Source organism: Bufo gargarizans, unplaced genomic scaffold (genome assembly GCF_014858855.1).
Source record: "Bufo gargarizans isolate SCDJY-AF-19 unplaced genomic scaffold, ASM1485885v1 original_scaffold_1468_pilon, whole genome shotgun sequence".
In the NCBI taxonomy this organism is placed as follows: domain Eukaryota; kingdom Metazoa; phylum Chordata; class Amphibia; order Anura; family Bufonidae; genus Bufo; species Bufo gargarizans.
This window is the reverse complement of record NW_025334372.1, coordinates 32,315-57,694: the sequence shown is the minus strand read 5'-3', so window position 1 is coordinate 57,694 and position 25,380 is coordinate 32,315. Positions and strand designations below refer to the sequence as shown.

The 25,380-nt window shown below is 52.7% G+C and overlaps 1 protein-coding gene across 1 annotated transcript in view; it reads right to left on the bottom strand.

The window, feature by feature from the left end:
* Positions 1-14,048: 14,048 nt before the first annotated feature.
* The window catches only part of INPP5F (inositol polyphosphate-5-phosphatase F), a 35,696-nt gene continuing 24,364 nt past the window's right edge, over positions 14,049-25,380 (bottom strand). Inside the window, exons 8-14 of the mRNA XM_044274108.1 lie at positions 25,124-25,241; positions 17,779-17,977; positions 17,406-17,477; positions 17,251-17,324; positions 16,982-17,110; positions 15,723-15,810; positions 14,049-15,640 (exon numbers count right to left, since the gene is read on the bottom strand). Coding sequence (XP_044130043.1) covers positions 14,590-15,640; positions 15,723-15,810; positions 16,982-17,110; positions 17,251-17,324; positions 17,406-17,477; positions 17,779-17,977; positions 25,124-25,241 — 1,731 coding nt within the window. The 3' untranslated portion in view covers positions 14,049-14,589. The remainder of the gene's footprint in view (positions 15,641-15,722; positions 15,811-16,981; positions 17,111-17,250; positions 17,325-17,405; positions 17,478-17,778; positions 17,978-25,123; positions 25,242-25,380) is intronic.

Sequence of the window (25,380 nt, the reverse complement as noted above, 5' to 3'; positions counted from 1 at the left end):
ATTACCTGCGCTTCATCTCCTGTATCACGTTTGCGCATCCCAAATAGCTGTGGCATCCAGTGTACTTTTTCCGTAGACACTGTGGACAGTGACATTACCTGCGTTACATCTCCTGTATCACGTTTGCGCATCCCAAATAGCTGTGGCATCCAGTGTACTTTTTCCGTAGACACTGTGGACAGTGACATTACCTGCGCTTCATCTCCTGTATCACGTTTGCGCATCCCAAATAGCTGTGGCATCCAGTGTACTTTTTCCGTAGACACTGTGGACAGTGACATTACCTGCGCTTCATCGCCTGTATCACGTTTGCGCATCCTAAATATCAGCGACATTCAGTTTAATTTATTTGCGCATACACTTACAAAACCTGCGCTACTGTACGTGTGACACATCTATGGTCTATTCAGACCTAAATTCCCTGTAGGGGTCCCTAACTGAAAATAAAAATATTTCTTTATTAGTTATTATTTTAAAATAAATGAACCAAACAACTATAGAAAACTATTAAAATTATCAGTGTCTGATGGAGGGTACAATTGGAGTGTATGAATGTATTTGCCTTTGTCACATGTAGCCACTATGGAGTGCAGTACCTCCCATTCATTTGTATGGGGTATAGCTGCACTTACAAGCCTCTGCTAATACTTTGTGCATTCATACAATGTGATGGCAGATTGGGCGCTCCTATTAAGATCCTTTTATCGTTCGGCCTTTATATTCAGGATGGACAACAGTGAAACAATGTTGCTAGGTTTGTGTGTACTTTTGAAGCTGCCACTAGTCTGCTCCATTCACTTGTCTCTAGGCTACACTCTACACTTTTGTGCTACTGACTGCTCTATTTCATCCATAGAAGTCACTGTTCGTGCTAACCGCTCATGTGGCATGCTCAATTCCACTGCTCAACGTCTGGTGCTGTCTCTGCAGCGTACTCTTTTTATACTAGTCCCTAACATTTCAGGCACTGTTTAAAATACAGGACGTCATACACTCCATATGTTATATTGAAAATATAATTAATATTAAAACATCAACCCATTGTGACTGACAGAGTGTTAAACCCCATACTCCAAAAACGCTGCTTGTCCATCCCCCTCATACAGAATGCAAATTGCAGACTAATTCTGCACCTAATGGTGTATACAGTAAGGTGGCATGCATTAAATATTGTATGTCAATGAGGGACATGGATGGGTTAAAAGTGTAATTAAGGAGAGGGAGATGGGGTTGGGCGAATAAAAGGTGGAGAGAAGTGACGATCTCACCTAATTCGCTTTGGTGGGTACTGCCCCATTAATCATCTGACGAAACAAGTGTGACATCAGCAGTGAGTCACAAAGGGGGAGGAGAATAGCGCACAGTATGTGCGTCAGGGAGACATCATGTGCTTTGACTTGAGGACCTTACCGGGTACCGCCCCAATAGTCATCTGACGAAACAAATGTGACGTCAGTAGTGAGTCATCAAGGGGGAGGAGAATAGTGCACAGGATGTGCGTCAGAGAGACATCATGTGCTTTGACTTGAGGACCTTACCGGGTACCGCCCTGGTGGGTACCGCCCCAATAGTCATCTGACGAAACAAATGTGACATCAGCAGTGAGTCACTACGGGGGAGGAGAATAGTGCACAGGATGTGCGTCAGAGAGACATCCTGTGCTTTGACTTGAGGACCTTACCGGAGCGCCCACAGTGATTGGCTGAAGGGAAACTTGGGATAGGTGGGCGGGACCTAGAAAGTTATTTAGGAGGGTCGAGACATGCGCGCGGCGTCCACATACCCCACATCCCCTGACGAAGCCACCGAGTGTGGCGAAACATGTCGGGAGGGGTGGTATGACGTCCTGTATTTTAAACAGTGCCTGAAATGTTAGGGACTAGTAATAAAAGAGTACGCTGCAGAGACAGCACCAGACATTGAGCAGTGGAATTGAGCATGCCACATGAGCGGTTAGCGCGAACAGTGACTTCTATGGATGAAATAGAGCAGTCAGTAGCACAAAAGTGTAGAGTGTAGCCTAGAGACAAGTGAATTGAGCAGACTAGTGGCAGCTTCAAAAGTACACACAAACCTAGCAACATTGTTTCACTGTTGTCCAGCCTGAATATAAAGGCCGAACGATAAAAGGATCTTAATAGGAGCGCCCAATCTGCCATCACATTGTATGAATGCACAAACAAAGTATTAGCAGAGGCTTGCAAGTGCAGCTATACCCCATACAAATGAATGGGAGGCTACTGCACTCCACAGTGGCTACATGTGACAAAGGCAAATACATTCATACACTCCAATTGTACCCTCCATCAGACACTGATAATTTTAATAGTTTTCTATAGTTGTTTGGTTCATTTATTTTAAAATAATAACTAATAAAGAAATATTTTTATTTTCAGTTAGGGACCCCTACAGGGAATTTAGGGTCTGAATAGACCATAGATGTGTCATTACTAATAATATCCCGAGGGTTCCTAAAAGGGACTTTATTTAATAAACTGTATGTGTGGCATACTTGCAAGCATATATACCATTTACTATGATGTAGGTGAGCAGTAAGGGACGGGGAAGTGGCCGTGATGCTGATGGTGCACGCAGAGGCCGTGGCCCTGGGCGCGGAGAACCTGCCTGCTGCCAGAGCACATGAAACACATTCATCCACGATACCGAGCTTCATGTCCCAGTTTGCAGGGAGGCGCAGGACACCACTCTCAAAGTCAGACCAGTGTGACCAGGTGGTCGGTTGGATTGCAGCAGATAATGCTTCCAGTCAGTTAAGGACCACCCTGTCTTCCACAAAGTCCAGTCTCAGTAGCCAAGAGTCTGGTCAACAGAATCCTCACCTTGATCCTCCTTCCTCCCACCATGGAGAGTCTTGCCAAACAAGTGATCCCACCCTTGGATATTCCGAGGAACTCTTTTTATTGCCATTCCTTGATTTGGGCCTCTCGACATGAGGAGATCATGTGCACTGATGGCCCAAACTCTTGAGCATCCACAGTTGCAAGAAGATGACGGTGGGGAACGGCAATTAGTGTTTCACGAGGTGGATGATAATGATGAGACACAGTTGCCAATAAGTCAACGGCAATTAGTGTCTCAAGAGGTTGATGAGGATGAGACACAGTTGTCAATAAGTGAGGTTGTTAGGTCAACAAGTCAGGAGGATGACCAGAGTGAGGAAGAGCAGGTGGTGGACGATTAAATCACTGACTCAACCTGGGAAAGTGGAAAGCCAAGCAAAGACAGCAGTACAGAGGGGGAGGGATCCGCAACAGGCTGGAAAAGGCAGTAGGGTGGCAAAAGGGAGAAGGCAGGCCACACCAAACAGGCCTGCAACTGTACCCCGGAGGACCCCCTTGCGGCAATCTCCCTTGCTAAGGGGTAGGTGTTCCACGGTCTAGCGCTTTTTTTTTTTTAATGAAAGTGCGAACGATAAAAGAATTGTCATTTGCAACCTGTGCCATACAAAAATGAGCCGGGGCGTGAACACTAGCAACCTCACCACCACCAGCATGATCTACCACATGGCATCAAAGCACCCTAATAGGTGGGCTGAACGCCTGGGTCCACAATCAGTGTCTGTGGGTCACACCACTGCCTCCTCTTCCCCTGTGTTAAGTGCTGGCCAATCCCCTGTCCAAGACGCAGGCCCGGATGCCTCCTGCCCTGCACCTAGACTTTCACAAGCACCATCAGTGACCACATCCACTTCTGTGTCCCAGCGCAGCGTACAGATGTCCATCCGCCCATCCACAGGCCGCCCATTCACAGGCCGTAGCACTAAATGCGCACCTTTCCAAATTGCTGGCCCTTGAAATATTGGCATTTAGGCTTGTGGACACTGAGGCTCGTTACTCATTTTTCCCGATGTGCCGTCCCTGCCTTACACCAGCATGTGTCCCGTAACATCACCCGTGCCCTGACAAATGCAGTTATTTGGAAGGTCCACTTAACGACTGACACATGGACAAGTGCTTTTGGCCAGGGATACTACGTTTCTAGGACGGCACACTGGCTGAACGTTGTGGAGGCCGGGAGTGAGTCGTACCCTGGGATGGCACAGGTGCTACCGACACCAAAGATTGCTGGCCCTACTTCCATCAGGATTTCCGCCACCACCTACATTAGTGGCTGCAACCCCCCCTTCTCATCCTCCACTTCCACCTCTGAATTCTCATCTTGCAGCACCAGTCAGCCATCAGTCAGTAGCTGGAAGCAGCAACAGGCCCTACTGAAACTAATTTGCTTAGGTGACAAATGGCAGACCGCCACAGAGCTATGGCAGGGTATAAGGGACCAGACTGAGCTGTGGCTCTCGCCACTCAACCTACAACCAGGCATGGTTGAGTCTGATAATGGCCGTAATTTGGTGGCGGCTTTGGAGCTTGGCAAGCTCACACACATACCATGCATAGCCCACGTGTTGAACTTAGTGTTTCAGCGGTTTCTCAAAACCTACCCCAATTTGCTTAAGCTACTGGTGAAGGTGCGCCACGTGTGTGCCCATTTCCAAAAGTCATCTACAGCTGCCACCGGTCTGGCAACGCTGCTACATCAGCACTTGCAATTGCCAGCTCACCGACTGTTGTGCGACGTGAGCACGCGCTGGAACTCGACGTTCCACATGTTGACCAGGCTTTGTGAGCAGCAGAGGGCAGTAGTGGAATACCAGCTGCAACATGGTCATCGCCTTTCCAGTCAGCTTCCATTCTTCATAATCGAGGAGTGGGCATGGATGTCTGACCTCTGTGAGGTTTTACAGAACTTTGAGGAATCAACACAGATAGTGAGTGGCGATGCCGCTATCATCAGCGTCACCATCCCACTTCTGTGTCTACTGGAACGCTTGCTGCTCACAATGAAGGCGGACGCTTTGCATGAGGAAGAGGTGGAAATGGGGGAAGACAGTGCACAGGGCGATAGCCAGACCACCCTCCGCTTATCTTCTTAGTGCGAATTGGATGATGAGGAGCAGGAGACGGTTGCCTCCACTACAGAGGGTAGTACCCACAGCAGGTTTATTCCATCTGTTCAGCTTGGATGGGTGGAAGAGGATGAGGAGATTTAGAGTCATCCTCCTGATGAGGACAGCGAAGTCTTGTCTGTTGGGACTCTGGCACACATGGCTGACTTGGTTATGCTGCCTTTCCCGTGACCCTCGTGTTATACGCATTTTGGCCAATACCGATTACTGGTTGTTTACCCTTCTCGAGATGAAAGAGATGAGAAGTAGGCCTGTTTTGCATCAGCGAGTGAGGATTTGACAATGAGGAATTGCTTGTAGGAGGTGAAGTGATCCTTAGAATGGGATTTCTTCCATTGGCCTTCTGCAGCCCTGGAAGCTTGTCTGAGTTTTTTGGTGAGGTTGGTGTGCCAGGGTTGTCTGTTGATTTTTTGGGTTTTATTGTGTGTGAGAGGGGCAACCGAGTCCAGAGCTGTACTTATTGTGGTGTTATACAGGGTGGTGGCAGTATCTGGCTCTTGGAGGGAGCAAATGGCACAGAGTAGGAAAAGAGAGTCAGAAAGAAAGTGAAAGTCGAGATCTTGAAGGTTCCTGTGGGGGGAAGGGGGGGGGGGGTGATGGTGTGTGGACCGAGGAGCAGCAGAAGAGAAGGTGAGTAGGTTGTGGTCAGATGGGGGAGAGGAGAATTAGAAAGGTTAGATAGGGAGCAGAGGCGGGTAAAGATAAGATCCAGAGTGTGACCATCTCTGTGGGTGGGAGCGGAAGACCACTGTGAGAGGCTGAAAGAGGAAGAGAGCGATAGGAGTTTAGAGGCGGCTAAGTGGCAGGTGTCGATAGGGATGTTGAAGTCACCCATGATGATAGTGGGGATGTCGGCAGAAAGAAGGTGTAGGAGCCAGGTGATTAAGTGCTAAAGAAAGATGGTGGGCTGGGGGCGGTAAATGACAGCTATTTGGAGGTTGGAGGGAGAGTAGATGTAAACAAAGTGTACTTCAAATGAGGTGAGCGTAATGGAGCGTGGCAGCGGAGTTGGGCTGTGTCCGATAGGAGACCAACTCCTCCACCATGTTTGCAGCCGGGGCGGGGGTGTGAGTGAAATGAAATCCACTATAAGAGAGTGCAGCAGGGGAGGAGGTGTCCGCCACGTTTCTGTGAGACCCAGAAAGGAAAGTTATCGAGAGATGAAGAGGTCATGAATGTAGGACAGTTTGTTAGATCGTGCATTCCATAATGCTCCTGCAAGAGGAACCAAAGGAGCAGGGGTCAGAGGAATGATTATTAGGTTTAAGGGGTTGCAGAAATTTGTAGTAGGACATGGAGGTGATAGTGGGGATTTGCTGAGGGGGCCTGGATTTGGAGAGATATTACCAGCAATAAGGAGAAGCAGAGAAATTGTTAGTAGGTGAGAATAAGAGAGGGCAGGAGGTGTCTGTGTGTTTGTGAAGGAAGTGTTTTACATTACCAAACAGGTTTGTGCAAGCGGTCAGGTGAGAAGGTAAGATGGAGGGATGGATGAATAGTTGCTTGCTGGGTGAAGGGATGTGGGGATATTTCAGAAGGTTTTGGATAAGTGGGAGGAGTAAGATGGAAGATATAAACATTGTTTGCATTAACTATTTACAGCATTTCTCATAGGGTTGGAAATAGAATATGGATTTGGGTGAGATGGAGAGGAGTCCACATGACTGGCTGTGAATCTACAGCTCAACAGTTGCCTTGTGTTAGAACCTGGCCATATATTGCTGGAAAAGCAGGTTCCCTTATGTCTTATAATGGGGTTTTCTTCTTGGCAGCACACGCCAAAGGCCTATCTGGGACAATATGTGCCGCAAGTTTTTTCATACTAGGCCACACCTAACTCCGTCCAAAACAACTATACACACCCAGTCCCCGTAGTGCCCCCACATACTTATTTCTCCCCCTTTGTGCCAGCATACAGTAGTAATGCCCACACTGTGCCGCTTCACAGTAGTTATGCCCAGATATGTGCCCCCTCACCGTAGTTATGTCCAGATATATGCCCCCTCACAGTAGTAATGGCCATATATGTGCCCCTTCACAGTAGTAATGGTCAGATATGTGCCCCCTTCACAGTAGTAATGGTCAGATATGTGCCCCCTTCACAGTAGTTATGCCCCGAATTGCCCCCTTCATAGTAGTTTTGGCCAGATGTGAGCCTCCTCACAGAAGTTATGCCCAGATATGTGCCCCCTTACAGGAGTTATGACAAATAATCAAAAAACAGTAAATACTAACCTAGTTCCTCCAATGATCACAATTGCTGACACTGTAGGGATGAGGTCGAGACAGAAGACACGTGTGCTATAGCAGAGACACGGGGGAGTCATAGATCTCATGCATGCACGCTTAAGCTGGCAAGATCCAGAAGCGGTACTATTTGACTTCTGGTGTATCGGAGCAGTGTGCGCTCACCAGGATGCTACACCTGCTGCTTTCCAGGGTAATTAAGATGTGGCGTTATAAGGGATAATAGACTGCATGGACATCTCTGGCATGGTATAGCTGAATCCATGGTGTTCTTTACTCCTCTTCTTTGGCACATCTCTTCCCGGTGGCCAGTTGGTGGTGCCAGATGATGTTCCCTCTGAAACGTACTGAGAATGTACTTTTCAATGTTTTTTTGAATGGTACTTCCATTATACTCGGTGTGTGTTCCCAGCATTGTCAGATGGAAATTTTTGGAGCAATTTTTCAACAAGTTTTTCCTTGAGTTTTCCCCTTGAATCCTACATTATGAGGATCTTCTCAAGATGGCTCCTCTGCCAGTTCTCTGAGGCCTAAACTGCTTTCCCTCAGGTCACACACAAATGTGCTGTAGCCAGCAGCCAATCAGATTGGATTACTGAGAGACACGCCTCCTCACTCTGAAGCCTAATGCAGGCATGCAGTGTGAAGGACCGCCCCTCCGTCCTCCTAGCCGGTGACAGATGAGCCCTAGTAACAGACTTGAGGGAGCAGTGGAAAGGGACATTAATGAAAGCGGTTATTATAAGGTGATTACAGATCTTTTGGCAATCATTGACAGACTCTCTCAGGTCTACATGCCGAGCTCTAATAAACTAGCAAATAAAAACTATATGACCGTTACCCTTTAAACCTCATTATTCAGCACGACATCCAACAAAACCATTCGCTCAATATTGGCACATTCTACCATCACAACCCAAGATCATCTACAGAAGGGCCCCCACCATAAAGAACATTCTAGCTCCCAGCATCCGAAGCAACATACCAAGACCCAGAAGGAAAAGACACATGAACGAAGAGGCAGTCTTAGGCGACTTTCACACTCGCGTTTGGTGCGGATCCGTCTTGTATCTGCACAGACGGATCCACACCTATAATGCAAACGCTTGTATCCGTTTTTTTTTTTGTTCATGATAATGAAAACGGATCTGTTTTGGCTCACACTGAAAGTCCATGGGGGACGGATCAGTTTTCAATCGCACCATATTGTGTCAGTGAAAACGGATCCGTTCCCATTGACTTACATTGTAAGTCAGGACGGATCCGTTTGGCTCCGCATCGTAAGGCGGACACCCGAACGCTGCAAGCAGCCCCCAGAGCGGAATGGAGGCTGAACGGAGACAAACTGATGCATTCTGAGCGGATCCTTATCCATTCAGAATGCATTGGGGCTAAACTGATCCGTTTCTCACAGGCGGACCCAGAAACGCCAGTGTAAAAGTAGCCCAAAATGTGGAACCAAACGTTTGTGCTGTAAAGTCAGCACGCACAACCGCGCACACCTCACGTCACAGAAAAATGGGTCCACTTTTGAAATGAAGTATCACATGCCAAGCCTGCTGGTCCTGTGCACGCGTGGCCTCCGACATGCTGGTCACACCACCCAGGCTCTGCACTGCCAACCAGATGCAATACCCAAAGGCGTTTCTAGACACTGGGCAGCCACAGCCAAGAGGGAAAACCATCCACTCACAAAACCCCAAAGGACGTTCTACCCGAAAACCCTGTACCAGATGGAGAGAGAGGTATACTGGATATATCAATGGGATTAGTGCCCCCAAACCAACCCGACACGGGCGACGCCGCACCACCTTATAAACAAACTATTTACAGAAATTTATATATATATGCAAATTTTAATCCAAATGTGACTATTCATCTATGTTTATTTCCCTCTATTACAATTACTATAAATTTTTTGCTTTTATTATACATTTATCACATATTTGTATATTTTTCATTTATACCTATGAATGGACAGGCCTATGAAAAACTGCCAACTATCTAATCTACCACTTGCTAAACCACACTTCCTATTCAGAGCGACGGCCTCATTAATATCCCTATGAGGGAACCTCATGGAGGTCCCTCACTGGTACATGCCCCCCTCTATACTAAGCCACTGGTTGACCTAGCACAGAGGGGATCCAACTACCGCAGTACGTCTCACCTGGCCCTCACTCCGACAGGTGGCCACACTGCAATAGCGCTCCTCACCATGCTGCTATCCCCGCTACTCCGGACCAGCGCTCCTCACCCTGCTGCTATCCCCGCTACTCCGGACCAGCGCTCCTCACCATGCTGCCATCCCCGCTACTCCGGACCAGCGCTCCTCACCCTGCTGCTATCCCCGCTACTCCGGACCAGCGCTCCTTACCCTTTTGCCATCCCCACCTTCGCTACCACTGCATGACGGAGGGGGGGTACTGGACCGAAGCAGCATTTATTGCCAAGCAGTCACCCCATGACAGGTGGGCAGTCCTACAGCATCTCTTCGTTCTTACTCCACTGTCATTCACATACAGGGGGCAGGTATCCTGGTGGTACCGTCACTCACACATTACCCCGCCTGCAATTACCTGTTTCTGCGCGCCAAAACAACTGTTTAAATGACCGCATTTGTAAGCACTCTATTGTATTATTGTCCTGATGAAGAGGGCTGTACACCCTTGAAACGCGTCGACAAAAGAATAAAAACTACTGCTTTTTACCAATATTCACCTGGTACAAAGTCCTGCCTACAGTGCCGATACAAAGGTTCCGACCATCTTCTTACCCTGATAACCGCGCCTGTGACACCAGTATAGGCATCAGCAAGGCGAGCGGCAGTTGTGGCTCATCCCAACACTAAATTGTAAGTGCAACTGATTTTACATTGCGCAATTCTTGTGATACAGCAACACACACATGCGGCGCGGCCTCCTGTCTCTTTTTTAGATGACTTACCCGGGTAAGTAGAGGGCAGTGTGCCAGGTGTGTGCAGCATCATACTGACCTGGAGGCCATATAACTGCCACAAACACCAGGTGGCATACAGTAGCAAAAAACATGAGGCTTTCTGCACCAGTCCTGATATCCCCTGCACTACCGGAGGTATACGCCTAATTTATGACATGGTACATCTTCTAGCTGACGTAAAATTCTAGCTTCATTTGCACAAGTAGAAAGACGTAAACGAAGATAAATTTGTCAGGCTGCCTGGCCAAACCCACTTTCAGGAATCGATCATTTTTTTTGAAATACGCACATGCCACTTTTCAGGCACAAGTGAGATGATAAATGTACCCCATAGTTCTGAAGCGTGCACTGACCAGGACTGCCAGGGGAGGCAGAGGGCGCTATTTGCTGGGTGAATGCGGCTTCGCAGACTGCAGTAAACACACAGCGGTGAGACGTGCACTGACGGGGTATTGCCGAACCTCCATAAAGGTGAAGGCACCATTTGTTGGCTGAGCACGCCATTGATTCATATGACACACCCAGTGATGTGCAGCGCATGCACAAGAGAGCGGCTGCGCACACTGCCCCGGGGGAGGAAGTCCTCTGCAGCGCTGCTGTGGATGGCCACTTAAAGGGAACGCGTCTTCAGAAACTGCCCTATTGTTTAAATCACATTTTTATGTTTAACATCTTTTTAAGGAATTTTTGGTGGTGTCATTTTTAGTTCTCCATGTCAATATCTATATAGATAACAGAAACCATAAAAGCTGCAGTTTCCACACTGGCCATTAAGCCAAATAATGGTCACCACTTCTCGGTGTGTACAGATCCCTTTACTGCAGTTACCTGCGTATCTATACACTCGGTGATCTAATTACAGGCAGGGTTAGAATGACAGAATCCAGCTCATCTACTCCCCTCCCTGCACAGGCCACAGAGCATGCCCAGAAGACTCTCCCATAGAAGTCAATAGGGTTCTCTGCCCATTGTGTCCATGGACCATTTAATGCTATGTAAATGCTGAGGAAACATGGCCGCCCCAGAATAAATGTTCAGACAATAGAATAAATCAGACTAGAAACAAGGATTTGTGCCACCATCTGGTTTTAAGTGGCAGAAGAATTTTTGGTGACACATTTCCTTTAACCCCTTAAGGACCACAGGTTTATACCCCCCTAGTGACCAGGCCCTTTTTTACAAATCGGCACTTCACAACTTTCACCGTTTATCGCTCGGTCATGCAACTTGGCAGCCAAATGAATTTTACCCCCTTTTCTTCTCACACGTACAGCTTTCTTCTGGCGGTATTTAAATGCTGCTGAGATTTTTCGTTTTTCTGATATTAATCAAAATAGACCGCAATTTTCTCAAAAAAAATGTGTATTTTTAACTTTTTCTGATAAAATTGTTCAAATACAATTACATTTCTAGACAAGTTTGTGTCAGAATTTATTGTGCTACATGTCTTTGATAAAAAACAAATCAATAAGTATATATAGGTTTGCGCAAAAGTTATAGTGTTTAGAATGTGCTAGAATGCCAGGATAGTATAAATACCCCACAAGTGACCCCATTTTAGAAAGAAGACACCCCAAAGTATTCGCGGAGGGGCAGGGTGAGTTCATGTAGGATTTCATTTTTTTTCCACAAGTTAGCAGAAAATGACACTTTCTGGGTAAAAAAATAAAATAATAAAGTTTCCATTTCTGCTAACTTCTGGCACAAAAATAAATAAAACTCTCCCACGGACTCACTATGCCCCTCAGTGAATACCTTGGGGCGTCTACTTTCCGAGATGGGGTCATTTGTGGGGTGTTTACTGTTCTGGTATTTTGGGCTAAATTGTGAGCAACCCTGTAAAGCCTAAAGGTACTCGTTGGACTTTCGGCCCCTATACACAAGGTTGCCAAAAAGTGTCACACGTGTGGTATCGCCGTACTCGGGAGAAGTTGGGGAATGTGTTTTGGGGGGTCATTTTACATATACCCATGCTGGGTGAGAGAAATATCTTGGCAAAAGACAACTTTTCCCATTTTTTTTATACAAATTATGAAACCTTCGTGAGGTTTCATAATATTACCTTAATAATAGGTAATAGGTAATTATTATGAAACCTCACGAAGGGGAAGTTTTAATCCCCGAAACGCATTGTTTCCAATAAATAAGAAGAAATCCCTCCATTAAGACTGTCTCCACCGGTGATTTTGCGCCGAAGCAGAACCTCTTCTGTCCTTCAGGTAGATCTTGGTGAAGAGGTTACGGAAAGGTCCGTCAGAATGTGGGCTTCCATATGAGACTTGTGTCTAATTAGAGACAAAACTCCCTGAAAAAAGTGTTCTAAACGGGTGGAAATGCTCCAAACCCAGAGACTGTCTATAGCCGGGGGAGCAATTCCTCCGCATGCGCTCCGATAACGGCAATGTGTACAATGGAGGATGCCGGGCGGACCGCATGCACCACAAGGACATCTTACACAAAATGATACATTGTGCAGATGAAAAAATATACATCCAAAAATCACTGCAAAAAATGCACCAAAATGATACGTAACTGACAATACTGGCCAACTCCTCAGGCCGGTGAAAAGCGGAGAACTTTGCCGATATCTTCCAGTCAGGAACGGTGCATGTATTGTCAGTTGCGTATCATTTTGGTGCAGTTTTTGTAGTAATTAGAACTTGGCCTTAGTCCTAAAAGATTGAAAGGGGTCCTCTCACTTTAGTAAATAGATGCAGTTAATACCAGGCACTTACTAATGTATTGGGATACTCCATATTGCCTTCTTTGCTTTATACCAGGCGCGTTTCCATGGTTACGACTACCCCGTAATCCAGCAGCAGTGGCCGTGCTTACACACTATAGGAAAAGGCTTTCATTGGTGTGTAATCAGTGATTAATGTGATTAAATTAGGAATTCCAAGTGTCCTACCATCACCTCGGGGTAGAAATAGCCCCGTTCCTGTGCTGCTGGTTAGGACGTAAGGGAAGCATTGATTTCTACCTTCAATCTGTGCTTCCCTCCCTTTATAATAAAGACACAGGAGGGGCTCGGTCCCCTTATATAGGCTCCGGGGTCTCTAATGATTAGAGGTTCTATCTGTCCTACTATTAACCAGGGGCAGAAATACCCCCATTACTGTGCTGCTGTTAGGACTAAGGGAAAACAGATTAACGTTAGAGGAGGCCCATGTGGCTTTAATCTAGCCCCGACTGTAGCTGGTTGTCAGGAGACGGACCACGAATCCTATGATGCACATCATCTTGGAGCCCGGCCACCCATGTCTTCTGAACCAACCACTCCTGACCCTGCACGAGGCATCACAGCTCAGACCCATTTGTGTACATTGAGTAGACAACCTATGGACCGGTTTGGTGCCTTCCTGAAAGAAAGCAGCCATGTTTTTTTCTGGTCCTACGTGTATGATATCCTAAGGCTACTTTCACACTAGTGTTTTTGTTTTCCGGTATTGAGTTCGGTCACAGGGGCTCAATACCAAGAAAAAACACGGATCAGTTTTATCCTAATGCATTCTGAATGGAGAGCGATCTGTTCAGGATGCATCAGTGCAGTCCCTCTTACGTTTTGCTGCACTTTTCTCTCCGGCCAAAGATCCTGAACACTTGCCGGCCCACTTACTGGATACGGCCCCAAGTGTTCTGGAAAGACGTGAAAAAGATAAATACTGGATCCGTTTTTCTGACAACCAGAAAGAGGGATCCTGTATTGCATTGCATTTGTCAGACGGATCCGCATCCGTTTGCATGACGGAACGGCCTGCCGGAATCTTCTGCCGCCAGTGTGAAAGTACCCTAAGTAAGAAGAAACACTCCGCCGACACCGAGGCGCGGAGCACACACATCTGACTGGAGTCTTGGCTCTTTTTCCTTTTTTATTAAAATAAGTCCCTTTCCTTAATATTTTCCTTTTAAAACACTACAAACAGAGAAGAGACGAGGTCCTGGACGGGGAATAAATACATGACGGCGGCACAGAGCACATCACACAGTACGCACGTCTATACACGAGGGGCGGTGAAACCACAGGGCTAACAGGAGTCGCCATTGTATTGCAGAGGTCGTTCCAGTGTAAAGTCTCCCTCCGAGTACCAGGGATCCGCGCGGAAGGGGTTTCTTAAAGGACTATAATACTTAAGGCAAAAAGAAGGGAAGACTGTGCAAATTAAAATGTGTCCGGCGGCTGTGTCCGTACGCAAGAGACAAATAAATAACTAAAAGACCTAAAAACAATGTCCATGTCAAGTAAGAGGACTCCACCGACACCCCGAACTCTGCCTGGAAAAATAGAGATCTTAAAAAAACAACAACTAAAACAACAACATTAAAGCCTGTAAACATTGCCTTTGCTGCACAATGTACGGGAGGGAGGACACTTGCCCAGATGCGTACCTGCTGCTCACTCAGATCTGGATAATGCGGGTTTGACACTGGGTGAACATCTCTCTAAAATCAGTTTTCTGGGAGACGGCGGCCTCAGGATCGGGAGACTTTTGTACTTTTGCCACAGCAAAGTTAATTCCTTGAGCCAGTCCTGCGTGAGTTATATTTGCCACCTGGACCACTGAACTACGGATCTTGGCGAATGGAGACACTGCTCGACTACTGCTGCTGTCAGCCGGAGAAGCTGCAGAGCCGGGACTTGATCGGCCAGACAGAGACGCAGGAGCTGGGTCTACAGATAACATGTGAGGAACAGGGTCACTGACGGACACATCTAGCCGAGACGGCCGGTTAAGTAGGTCAGCTTCAGGTTCCTTCACGGTGGGCGAGATACACCCAGAATTATTGCTCAGCAAGAAATTGTCCACCTTTTCCTTGCTCTCGTCACTCTTTTGAAGGCAGGATTTGGTCTGTGCGTCTTGAACAAATTGGTGGCAGTAAGCCTCAATGGGGGTACCAAAATCTATGAGGACATTCTCTTTTGGGGTGGCTTCACATTGGGTGACCTGGATTTCAGTAGGAATGTGAAGATTCATCTCAGCACTGCTGACAGACTGGGAGCGGCTCCTCAGGAGAGGGACAGAGGCAATGATTCCACAACTGGGGAGGACATAATCTACTTGACCAATGGTCTCCAGAGAGCCTGTACCTTGCCCGTAATCATCAGACTTGGGAATGTAATCGTCGGAATGGAAAGAATCACTGTCTGAAGAAAGGTCCAAATCGGATTCCATGTGACCTTTGACATCACTGGTGGGATTTTCCAGGCTGCTATCCGACTTCCACAGACTGACCTGCAGATTGGGCTGCAGAAAACCTTTGACTTCTGCCTTGTTAAAGGTTCCTAACTTGCGTAAACTTCCGATATTGGTTTGTTTGACCTTCTGGTTGAGAGAGGAGAATTTACTCATCAGGAAGTTCTTGCTCTGAGCGAGGCCCGCACCGTTGATGCCCAGCCTAGGTCCTCTAGAACGGATTCCCATTATTTCCTCATGAGGTTTGCTGTTTTTTCTGCAAAATTTCAAACAAAACAGATTTCATTTTCATTCTCCATGAAAGCTGAAGCAGAAATCACATTGCACAACCTGCTCACCTCTCCAGCTTCTTCTCGATGACGGGGACGTCCGACCAAAGGGCTTGTTTTGTAATCCGCATCATTTCTGCTATACACAAGAGGGTATCTGCAAGTCCGACAAGAGGGCCTAAACATGAAGGACGCTCCAGGCACAAGCTCTGCGAAATCTGCTGGACAACAGGGTGGCAACCTCTGCCCGTCCTCCTCAACATTTACACTGGCACCTGCCTATTATGGGTATCGTACAGATGTAGTAGAGCGAACACACATGGATCATGAGACCTGTTCTCTAAACTAAGTGCGTTAAGAAAACACCTTCAATTGCTTTTCAATGGCTTTTGTTTCAAGATAACGCGATGAGTTAAGAGTTTGTGTGTTAACCCTGCTACATCTGTACTTCACTGTTAAAGGGGTCCTCTCACCTCAGCAAGTTGCCTTCATCATGTAGAGAAAGTAAATACAAGCCATTTCCTAATGTATTGTGATTCTCCATATTGCTTCCGTTGCTGGTTGGATCTCATTATACACCGTTCATTTCCATGATTACGACCACCCTGCAATCCATCCACCGTGGTCATGCTTGCACACTATAGGAAAAAGCACCGGCCTCTCTGGTGGCCGGGACTGTGATAGCGCACATAGGCTAGTGCTTTTCTCTACAGTGTGCAAGCACCACCACCACTGCCGGATTGCTGGGTGGTTTTAACCATGGAAACGAGCAGTGTGTAATGTGATGGAAAAATGAATCCAGCCAGCAAAGGAAGCAATATGGAGAATCACAATACATTAGTATGTGCCTGGTATTAACTTCCTCTACATAATACATGCCATTTGCTAGCGAGAGGACCCCTTTAAGTCAATCCTGGAGCTCAGGGCCGGCTGACTGTGGCTGGCTGACTATGGGCAATAGAATGCGCCGCCGCTCTTCTCTTATGGCGTCTTATCCCACAATATGGTCCTCCCCTACTGGTAGCAGACAGGGACGGGAGGGATAAGTATATAGCAAACACCACAGAAAGTTGCAGGACCAAGAGGTTAATCCCAAGTGAAAAGTTTCACTGGTATCACTAAGCTCAACCTAACCCCGCTCTAGGGAGCCTGGCCTTCTACCAGCATTGATGTGGGGGCAGGCTGGAGAAAGTCAGCTTTACTACCCCCTTCAGCATGCTCTGCTGATGGCATACCTGGCGGCAGCGAACCCTAACCGGATGTCGAGATGGCACTTTCAGTGACATTTACACAAGGTCTATCAAGAAGTTCCACCATTTCCATTTTACCTTTCCCATCCTCATCGGGGCTTCGAGTCACCGCGCGCAGTGTGTGGAAGTAACCGCCATTCCCTTTGTACTTGTAATGCAGACGCATACAAGAGAACTTGGGTTTTCCAAAAAATGTGGGTTCAGGACCTGAGTGACGAGAAGTGGTTAGAAGAATGCAGATGACGGTTACAGCGGGAGCTTTCAGGGTCACAGACTCATTGCCACCCCCGTCACTAGCCTCTAATCAGATGAAGCCCCCCAATATGAAGTCGCCGCACACAACTCGCCTATCTCAATCTTGTCCAAATCCTCCAGACTCAGGCGCTGGTACTGATTCACTTTATCGACCTCATCGTCATAGCTGGAAGAGAAGTCACACAAGGTCAGCTCCGAGCGGGGCAGCCCGAGGCTTTACAAGACAGGACACAATCGGGGCACTTACTAGGCCACATAATAAGCGCAGTTGGAGAGCAGCAGCAGGACGTCGACATCTCTGTGAGTTGCATCAATAAGACTACGAGAGAGCAAGACGCAAAGGGATTCAGCAATGGCACATGTTTGGTCAGTTGTCTCGCCCTTCAACTCATTTACATAGCTAACCACACCCACTTCCCCGCCCACATTACAAAACTGGAGTGAATGGCATGATAAATCCGGGCCAATGCGCCACACAAGCCTCCTCAAAAACACGTGACCAAACAGACCCCCCTCCAGGACTACAGCAGAGGATATACTGGGGGTGGGGTGCACAGAAGCATTGGTTGGGGTCACAGATAATTCCCTCCCCCCAGGGGATCACATGACCATGCTCAGACCTGGGGTCACAATCTACGAGAGCCCATCCTCCATGAAACTTCTCGTCGTCCGGCAGCAGCATCTGCATGTAGTTCTGGAGCAGCTGGCTGACCAGCTCCTGGTGATTCCTCTGCCGCTGCTGGTGTAAAGCTTCGTGCTCCTTCTCTTTTGTGAAGATGGAATAAAGATCTTCAGTCACCGGGACACCCTGCATTATGTCTGCAAGAGGAGAGGCAACAGAGACATTAGCTCCGATTACGACCCTCCCATCAGGGGCCGCCAGGCAATGGACACTACCCTCCCACCAGGGGCCCGCCAGGCAATGACACTACCCTCCCACCAGGGGCCCGCCAGGCAATGGACACTACCCTCCCGTCAGGGGCCCGCCAGGCAATGGACACTACCCTCCCGTCAGGGGCCCGCCAGGCAATGGACACTACCCTCCCGCCAGGGGCTCGCCAGGCAATGGACACTACCCTCCCGTCAGGGGCGCGCCAGGCAATGGCACTACCCTCCCGCCAGGGGCCCGCCAGGCAATGGACACTACCCTCCCGCCAGGGGCCCGCCAGGCAATGGACACTACCCTCCCGCCAGGGGCCCGCCAGGCAATGGACACTACCCTCCCGTTAGGGGCCCGCCAGGCAATGGACACTACCCTCCCGTCAGGGGCCCGCCAGGCAATGGACACTACCCTCCCGTCAGGGGCCCGCCAGGCAATGGACACTACCCTCCCGTCAGGGGCCCGCCAGGCAATGGACACTACCCTCCCGTCAGGGGCCCGCCAGGCAATGGACACTACCCTCCCGTCAGGGGCCCGCCAGGCAATGGACACTACCCTCCCGTCAGGGGCCCGCCAGGCAATGGACACTACCCTCCCGTCAGGGGCCCGCCAGGCAATGGACACTACCCTCCCGTCAGGGGCCCGCCAGGCAATGGACACTACCCTCCCGTCAGGGGCCCGCCAGGCAATGACACTGGCCTCCCGTCAGGGGCCCGCCAGGCAATGACACTGGCCTCCCGTCAGGGGCCCGCCAGGCAATGGACACTACCCTCCCGTCAGGGGCCCGCCAGGCAATGGACACTACCCTCCCGTCAGGGGCCCGCCAGGCAATGGACACTACCCTCCCGTCAGGGGCCCGCCAGGCAATGGACACTACCCTCCCGTCAGGGGCCCGCCAGGCAATGGACACTACCCTCCCGTCAGGGGCCCGCCAGGCAATGGACACTACCCTCCCGTCAGGGGCCCGCCAGGCAATGGACACTACCCTCCCGTCAGGGGCCCGCCAGGCAATGGACACTACCCTCCCGTCAGGGGCCCGCCAGGCAATGGACACTACCCTCCCGTCAGGGGCCCGCCAGGCAATGGACACTACCCTCCCGTCAGGGGCCCGCCAGGCAATGGACACTACCCTCCCGTCAGGGGCCCGCCAGGCAATGACACTGGCCTCCCGTCAGGGGCCCGCCAGGCAATGACACTGGCCTCCCGTCAGGGGCCCGCCAGGCAATGACACTGGCCTCCCGTCAGGGGCCCGCCAGGCAATGACACTGGCCTCCCGTCAGGGGCCCGCCAGGCAATGACACTGGCCTCCCGTCAGGGGCCCGCCAGGCAATGACACTGGCCTCCCGTCAGGGGCCCGCCAGGCAATGACACTGGCCTCCCGTCAGGGGCCCGCCAGGCAATGACACTGGCCTCCCGTCAGGGGCCCGCCAGGCAATGACACTGGCCTCCCGTCAGGGGCCCGCCAGGCAATGACACTGGCCTCCCGTCAGGGGCCCGCCTGCAATGACACTGGCCTCCCGTCAGGGGCCCGCCAGGCAATGACACTGGCCTCCCGTCAGGGGCTCCGCCAGGCAATGACACTGGCCTCCCGTCAGGGGCTCGCCAGGCAATGACACTGGCCTCCCGTCAGGGGCTCGCCAGGCAATGACACTGGCCTCCCGTCAGGGGCTCGCCAGGCAATGACACTGGCCTCCCGTCAGGGGCTCGCCAGGCAATGACACTGGCCTCCCGTCAGGGGCTCGCCAGGCAATGACACTGGCCTCCCGTCAGGGGCTCCAGGCAATGACACTGGCCTCCCGTCAGGGGCTCGCCAGGCAATGACACTGGCCTCCCGTCAGGGGCTCGCCAGGCAATGACACTGGCCTCCCGTCAGGGGCTCGCCAGGCAATGACACTGGCCTCCCGTCAGGGGCTCGCCAGGCAATGACACTGGCCTCCCGTCAGGGGCTCGCCAGGCAATGACACTGGCCTCCCGTCAGGGGCTCGCCAGGCAATGACACTGGCCTCCCGTCAGGGGCTCGCCAGGCAATGACACTGCCTCCCGTCAGGGGCTCGCCAGGCAATGACACTGGCCTCCCGTCAGGGGCTCGCCAGGCAATGACACTGGCCTCCCGTCAGGGGCTCGCCAGGCAATGACACTGGCCTCCCGTCAGGGGCTCGCCAGGCAATGACACTGGCCTCCCGTCAGGGGCTCGCCAGGCAATGACACTGGCCTCCCGTCAGGGGCTCGCCAGGCAATGACACTGGCCTCCCGTCAGGGGCTCGCCAGGCAATGACACTGGCCTCCCGTCAGGGGCTCGCCAGGCAATGACACTGGCCTCCCGTCAGGGGCTCGCCAGGCAATGACACTGGCCTCCCGTCAGGGGCTCGCCAGGCAATGACACTGGCCTCCCGTCAGGGGCTCGCCAGGCAATGACACTGGCCTCCCGTCAGGGGCTCGCCAGGCAATGACACTGGCCTCCCGTCAGGGGCTCGCCAGGCAATGACACTGGCCTCCCGTCAGGGGCTCGCCAGGCAATGACACTGGCCTCCCGTCAGGGGCTCGCCAGGCAATGACACTGGCCTCCCGTCAGGGGCTCGCCAGGCAATGACACTGGCCTCCCGTCAGGGGCTCGCCAGGCAATGACACTGGCCTCCCGTCAGGGGCTCGCCAGGCAATGACACTGGCCTCCCGTCAGGGGCTCGCCAGGCAATGACACTGGCCTCCCGTCAGGGGCTCGCCAGGCAATGACACTGGCCTCCCGTCAGGGGCTCGCCAGGCAATGACACTGGCCTCCCGTCAGGGGCTCGCCAGGCAATGACACTGGCCTCCCGTCAGGGGCTCGCCAGGCAATGACACTGGCCTCCCGTCAGGGGCTCGCCAGGCAATGACACTGGCCTCCCGTCAGGGGCTCGCCAGGCAATGACACTGGCCTCCCGTCAGGGGCTCGCCAGGCAATGACACTGGCCTCCCGTCAGGGGCTCGCCAGGCAATGACACTGGCCTCCCGTCAGGGGCTCGCCAGGCAATGACACTGGCCTCCCGTCAGGGGCTCGCCAGGCAATGACACTGGCCTCCCGTCAGGGGCTCGCCAGGCAATGACACTGGCCTCCCGTCAGGGGCTCGCCAGGCAATGACACTGGCCTCCCGTCAGGGGCTCGCCAGGCAATGACACTGGCCTCCCGTCAGGGGCTCGCCAGGCAATGACACTGGCCTCCCGTCAGGGGCTCGCCAGGCAATGACACTGGCCTCCCGTCAGGGGCTCGCCAGGCAATGACACTGGCCTCCCGTCAGGGGCTCGCCAGGCAATGACACTGGCCTCCCGTCAGGGGCTCGCCAGGCAATGACACTGGCCTCCCGTCAGGGGCTCGCCAGGCAATGACACTGGCCTCCCGTCAGGGGCTCGCCAGGCAATGACACTGGCCTCCCGTCAGGGGCTCGCCAGGCAATGACACTGGCCTCCCGTCAGGGGCTCGCCAGGCAATGACACTGGCCTCCCGTCAGGGGCTCGCCAGGCAATGACACTGGCCTCCCGTCAGGGGCTCGCCAGGCAATGACACTGGCCTCCCGTCAGGGGTCGCCAGGCAATGACACTGGCCTCCCGTCAGGGGCTCGCCAGGCACTGACACTGGCCCTCCCGTCAGGGGCTCGCCAGGCAATGACACTGGCCTCCCGTCAGGGGCTCGCCAGGCAATGACACTGGCCTCCCGTCAGGGGCTCGCCAGGCAATGACACGGCCTCCGTCAGGGGCTCGCCAGGCAATGACACTGGCCTCCCGTCAGGGGCTCGCAAGGCAATGACACTGGCTCCGTCAGGGGCTCGCCAGGCAATGACACTGGCCTCCCGTCCGGGGCTCGCCAGGCAATGACACTGGCCTCCCGTCAGGGGCTCGCCAGGCAATGACACTGGCCTCCCGTCAGGGCTCGCCAGGCAATGACACTGGCCTCCCGTCAGGGGCTCGCCAGGCAAGACACTGGCCTCCCGTCAGGGGCTCGCCAGGCATGGACACTGGCCTCCGTCAGGGGCTCGCAGGCAATGACACTGGCCTCCCGTCAGGGGCTCGCCAGGCAATGACACTGGCCTCCCCGTCAGGGGCTCGCCAGGCAATGACACTGCCTCCGTCAGGGGCTCGCCAGGCAATGACATGGCATCGTCAGGGGCTCGCCAGGCAATGACACTGGCCTTCCAGTCAGGGGCTCGCCGGCATGACACTGGCTCCCGTCAGGGGGCTCGCCAGGCAATGACAATGCCTCCGTCAGGGGCTCGCCAGGCAATGCCACTGGCCTCCGTCAGGGCTCGCGGCAATGACACTGGCATCCCGATCAGGCGGCTCGCAGGCAATGACACTGGCCTCCCCGTAAGGGGCTCGCCAGGGCAATGACACTGGCCTACCGTCAGGGGCATCGCCAGGGGCAATGACTACTGGCCTCACCGTCAGGGGGCTCGCAAGGCAATGACATGGCCTCCCGTCAGGGGCTCGCGGAATGACACTGGCCTCCCGTTTCAGGGCTCGCCAGCCCCAATGACACTGGCCTCCCGTTAGGGGGCTCGCCAGGCAATGACAGCTGGCCTCCTCAGGGGCTCGCCAGGCAATGACACTGGCCTCCCGTCAGGGGCTCGCCAGGCAATGACACGCCTCCGTCAGGGGCTCGCCAGGCAATGACACTGCCCTCGCCTCAGGGGCTCGCCAGGCAATGACACTGCCCTCCCGCAGGGGCTCGCCACAATGACACTGCCCTCCCGTCAGGGGCTCGCCAGGCAATGACACTGCCCTCCCTCAGGGGCTCGCCAGGCAATGACACTGCCCTCCCGTCGGGCTCGCCAGCAATGACACTGCCCTCCCGTCAGGGGCTCGCCAGGCAATGACACTGCCCTCCCTCAGGGGCTCGCCAGGCAATGACACTGCCCTCCCGTCAGGGGCTCGCCAGGCAATGACACTGCCCTCCGTCAGGGGCTCGCCAGGCAATGACACTGCCCTCCCGTCAGGGGCTCGCCAGGCAATGACACTGCCCTCCCGTCAGGGGCTCGCCAGGCAATGACACTGCCCTCCCGTCAGGGGCTCGCCAGGCAATGACACTGCCCTCCCGTCAGGGGCTCGCCAGGCAATGACACTGCCCTCCCGTCAGGGGCTCGCCAGGCAATGACACTGCCCTCCCGTCAGGGGCTCGCCAGGCAATGACACTGCCCTCCCGTCAGGGGCTCGCCAGGCAATGACACTGCCCTCCCGTCAGGGGCTCGCCAGGCAATGACACTGCCCTCCCGTCAGGGGCACGCCAGGCAATGACACTGCCCTCCCACCAGGGGCACGCCAGGCAATGACACTGCCCTCCCACCAGGGGCACGCCAGGCAATGACACTGCCCTCCCACCAGGGAACGCCAGGCAATGACACTGCCCTCCCACCAGGGGCACGCCAGGCAATGACACTGCCCCTCCCACCAGGGGCACGCCAGGCAATGACACTGCCCTCCCACCAGGGGCACGCCAGGCAATGACACTGCCCTCCCACCAGGGGCACGCCAGGCAATGACACTGCCCTCCCACCAGGGGCACGCCAGGCAATGACACTGCCCTCCCACCAGGGGCACGCCAGGCAATGACACTGCCCTCCCACCAGGGGCACGCCAGGCAATGACACTGCCCTCCCACCAGGGGCACGCCAGGCAATGACACTGCCCTCCCACCAGGGGCACGCCAGGCAATGACACTGCCCTCCCACCAGGGCACGCCAGGCAATGACACTGCCCTCCCACCAGGGGCCCGCCAGGCAATGACACTGCCCTCCCACCAGGGGCTCGCCAGGCAATGGACACTGCCCTCCCACCAGGGGCCCGCCAGGCAATGACACTGCCCTCCCGTCAGGGGCTCGCCAGGCAATGACACTGCCCTCCCGTCAGGGGCACGCCAGGCAATGACACTGCCCTCCCGTCAGGGGCACGCCAGGCAATGACACTGCCCTCCCACCAGGGGCACGCCAGGCAATGACACTGCCCTCCCACCAGGGGCACGCCAGGCAATGACACTGCCCTCCCACCAGGGGCACGCCAGGCAATGACACTGCCCTCCCACCAGGGGGCACGCCAGGCAATGACACTGCCCTCCCACCAGGGGCACGCCAGGCAATGACACTGCCCTCCCACCAGGGGCACGCCAGGCAATGACACTAGTCTCCACAGGCGGTCGCCATTCACAAACTTCCTCGGGGAAGGGGGCAGCCACTCATCGACACAGGAGATCGCCGCTCAATTACAAAACAGTGAATGTAGAGACAGGATCAGTAGAAGTGCACCAACTAACCGACCTAATGATTTTACTCCAGTAAATATGCGATTACTAATTGTTATGCATGAGCCATTGAGGTTGGAGCTGGTGTCGGAGTGTGCAAAAACAGACCTAAACACAACCCTCCCATGAAGGGCCCCTTCAATGAGACAACCCTCCCATTAAGGGCCCCTTCAATGAGACAACCCTCCCATTAAGGGCCCCTTCAATGAGACAACCCTCCCATTAAGGGCCCCTTCAATGAGACAACCCTCCCATTAAGGGCCCCTTCAATGAGACAACCCTCCCATTAAGGGCCCCTTCAATGAGACAACCCTCCCATTAAGGGCCCCTTCAATGAGACAACCCTCCCATTAAGGGCCCCTTCAATGAGACAACCCTCCCATTAAGGGGCCCTTCAATGAGACAACCCTCCATTAAGGGGCCCTTCAATGAGACAACCCTCCCATTAAGGGGCCCTTCAATGAGACAACCCTCCCATTAAGGGGCCCTTCAATGAGACAACCCTCCCATTAAGGGGCCCTTCAATGAGACAACCCCTCCCATTAAGGGGCCCTTCAATGAGACAACCCTCCCATTAAGGGGCCCTTCAATGAGACAACCCTCCCATTAAGGGGCCCTTCAATGAGACAACCCTCCCATTAAGGGGCCCCTTCAATGAGACAACCTCCCATTAAGGGGCCCCTTCAATGAGACAACCCTCCCACACAAGGGTCCTTATATGATCAGGCTCCATAAGTTACAGCTCTCAAAGTGAAGTCACACTTTCATACTTGGAAGTCATGCAATGAAATTCTCAACTGGCACATGACTCAAATCCCCTCACCAATCACCGCCTGTCGGTAGGCATCTCTGAAACGGTTAATGTAGTAGCGATTTGCAGAGTTTACGCCATCTTTCATCACCCCGGCCAGTTTTCTTTCACCAGTTCGTGTGAAGTCTCCCTATGTAGTGATAAAAAGGGAAGAAACGATGAGATGATTAAATAGGGCCCACTGAAACTGGGCAGGATAACGGGAAGGGTTAAGGGGGTAACAGGTCACTGCATGTGATAACAGGGGTCTCCCTATGTAATATGAGTTA